The following is a 2970-nucleotide window of genomic DNA, read 5'->3' as shown; positions in this document are numbered from 1 at the left end:
AATCTAAGATTATAACAATAAGGATAGAAGAAAAATTAATAATAATATTTAAATACATAATATAAATGACAAATAATCAAATGATTAGTATTTAAATGATAAAATGATAGATAATTTAAAAAATGTTGAATGAAGAATAAATGAATATAAAATAAAATAAAATGCAACACAAATGTATGTTTGCTCTCCTGAACACACATACATGGGTTGCTGAAAACAGAGACTCATTCTGAAACAAGCAGATCATGGAAAAGAAAGTCATTTCCAAACACAGCTCAGAACACAGAGCTCATGGGAGTTTCACAAGACGTCCCAATAACAGACACTAACAGGTTTTAATTGATTTTAAAGTGATTTAAAGTATAATATTTTAGCAAGTTCAGAATAACACAGCAATAAGCACATTGTAATAATAAAGAGATTGACAAACCAGCTCGATTTAAAGAATAGTAGTATTAAGAGAAACAAAACATTATATTATAAGATACAAAACTAAATTAGATACACAAGTTTGAGTTGACATTTTGACAGATAACATGTTCCTAAATGAGAACAGGAATATAGAAAAGTAGACTTACAATGTGATAACAGCACACATTAGAGATATAAATTAATTATAAAAAGTGATATGCAACAATAACACTCATGTTTAAATATAGAGAACAATTTGAATGATTAATTAAGTGGGTTAAATATAAGTAATTGTTAATGGGTTTTCAGGATATCAGTGCTAGGTTGCGTCAAGAAAACCTGTGCCAAATAAATGTGCAGACGATTCTGCAGTGGTGATTTCTAATGTGAGCAGTCAAAACTGAGACAGAGATTTTTAGGATAAATTTATAGTAAAATGTTATACATAAATATTCAAAGGTAATGAATACCTGTTGTGGCTAAAGGAATGAAAATGACACTTCTGAACCCAGAAAGGATAATCCCATCTTTGAACCAAATGAGAATCCAATTCCCAGGATTTTGGCCTCCATCCCACCCACACCAATAGATGCACCCGTGTCAAAGCCTAGTCCCACTTTCACACCAATTGGACCGGCTTTAGCTGATGCACTGGCAATTTCAGCTCGAGCCATTGCTCCGAGTTTACCCAGTTTGGCTTCGGCATCAAATGAGGCACTTGGACCTTTGGCTTCAGCTTCAAATACACTGTATTCAGCACGAGCTCGTCCAACTCCTGCTTCTGCAAGGTATCCAGCCTTGGGAAGCCTCTTTCCTGGTTTGTTTTCAAAACCTGATGCATATAAGTCTTGTTCAGCATAACCTCCTTCTGCACTGGCACTCGCTGGTCTGTCGTACGTGTCAATCATGCCAAGTAAGGATTTCGTATTTTGCACTTCTGACTTTTTGATAGTAGCCTCATCAATTTCATTTATGCCATCTTTCTGCCACTGTTTGGTAGACAGCATGTCTAACTCTTCACCTGTAAAAAAAAAAAAAAAGATGAGCTTTAATGCAGTGCAAACAGACAGGTGTTTAGAAAAACAACAAGCTTTATGTAAATGTACACCGTTTAATGCTCAACATTAGAACAACCTTAAATGTGACGAGTTGATATTACACAACCTTGCATGCTAATATTTCTGTATTTGGTCTGATTCAATCTGAGATTTGGATTGCCTACATCTTCATATTAGGTTAGTAATAATATATTTTTACATAATATAGAATATATTTTTGATTTAATAAAGAGACGTATTTCAAACAAACTACACTGAGGACATAAAGAAGTACATGAATACACAAAATAGAATAAATAAATTAACAAATAACACTAAAATGTAGAGTTTGTGCAATGTCTGTGTTAGAAATATAGACCAACTATTACAATACACTTACTGTTTTCTCCATGTCCATGGTTAAATTGTCTGGTATAAGGTCTAATGTCTTCATCTGCAAATAACATATTATCTTTAATGCAGTGATAATGACACACATGTGTAGAAAACGAGCTTTGTATTAAAATACACTTACCACATTCGTCATGTCCATCGTGGCTTAACTGTAGTCTTTTAGACATTGTAGTATGTCACAAGTTAACAATCTCCGTGAGTCTTTGGTGGTGTGTCCTTGTATATATACAGTATATAGGGCAGCAACTGAAAGTGAAAGCCAAAAACAAGAAGTCCTGCAGTGGGTTTAATTACCAGTAAATTAGCATTTTGATGCTACGTTTTGTCTGTTAAGAATTTGCTCACGCTGGGAACAGCTCCTAAAATATATATATTTTTCTTAGTTTAGAGAACTTTTATAAACACTTTATAAAAATACTTTTTTTTCCACTGGAAAGACTCCATGGAGATTCCATATCCAGGTTCCTTTAGATATTTAAAAGGTTAATTAATTAACTTTTTCCCTAATATGGACAAAAGCATCCAGCTATCGCTGTTGCTAAGCTGTATAAAAACGTGAAGGAAATACATGCACATTTGCGACAATATATAGTTTATGTGTTTTTATTATAATTAATTTTCAGTCTATTTGACTTAGCCAATTTCTGTGCCCTCACTTCTGAAATGATGGCTACACCCTGTTAGCATGTGTTTGCAGAAGTGTGCCTATAAAATATGAAATTGAAAGGTGCCCAGTTCATCATCATATACTGAAACTTCAGCGTTGGCTCTGATTCCCAGACTCAGTGTGTGGGTGTTTAGTCTTTCTGCGTCATTAGAGAAATTCTGGAATATTTCCAGTAAATTACAGTTTTAATCAGTCCATGCAATTTTCTTGGATGAGAAGTTGTAACATTATCAGCATTTTGATGTAACGTTTTGTTTGTCAAGATCTCACTCATGCTTATAGACTGAACACGTAATACAAATGTGCAGTGCATCACCATTTTTATAAACTCTTAAAACTTTGTAGTTTATACAGAGACTGTCACGTCCCTGGACTCATTATGTTGTGTTTTCCATCCATGTGTTCCATGTCCCATGTTGATTGTATCATTCCATGCACCTG

At 33.9% G+C, this 2970-nt stretch overlaps 1 protein-coding gene across 1 annotated transcript; it reads right to left on the bottom strand.

The window, feature by feature from the left end:
- Positions 1-744: 744 nt before the first annotated feature.
- Positions 745-2113, bottom strand: LOC132126379 (uncharacterized). The gene is made up of 3 exons (XM_059537594.1): positions 1984-2113; positions 1849-1902; positions 745-1432 (listed from the first exon to the last, which is right to left on the bottom strand). The coding sequence occupies exons 1-3, from the start codon at positions 2027-2029 to the stop codon at positions 891-893; spliced, it is 642 nt and encodes a 213-aa protein (XP_059393577.1). The 5' UTR covers positions 2030-2113; the 3' UTR covers positions 745-890.
- Between the last annotated feature and the right edge of the window lie 857 nt (positions 2114-2970).

Source organism: Carassius carassius, chromosome 44, assembly GCF_963082965.1.
Source record: "Carassius carassius chromosome 44, fCarCar2.1, whole genome shotgun sequence".
Taxonomy (NCBI): Eukaryota; Metazoa; Chordata; class Actinopteri; order Cypriniformes; family Cyprinidae; genus Carassius; species Carassius carassius.
The sequence above is the reverse complement of the archived record's forward strand: the minus strand, read 5'-3'. Positions and strand labels throughout refer to the sequence as shown.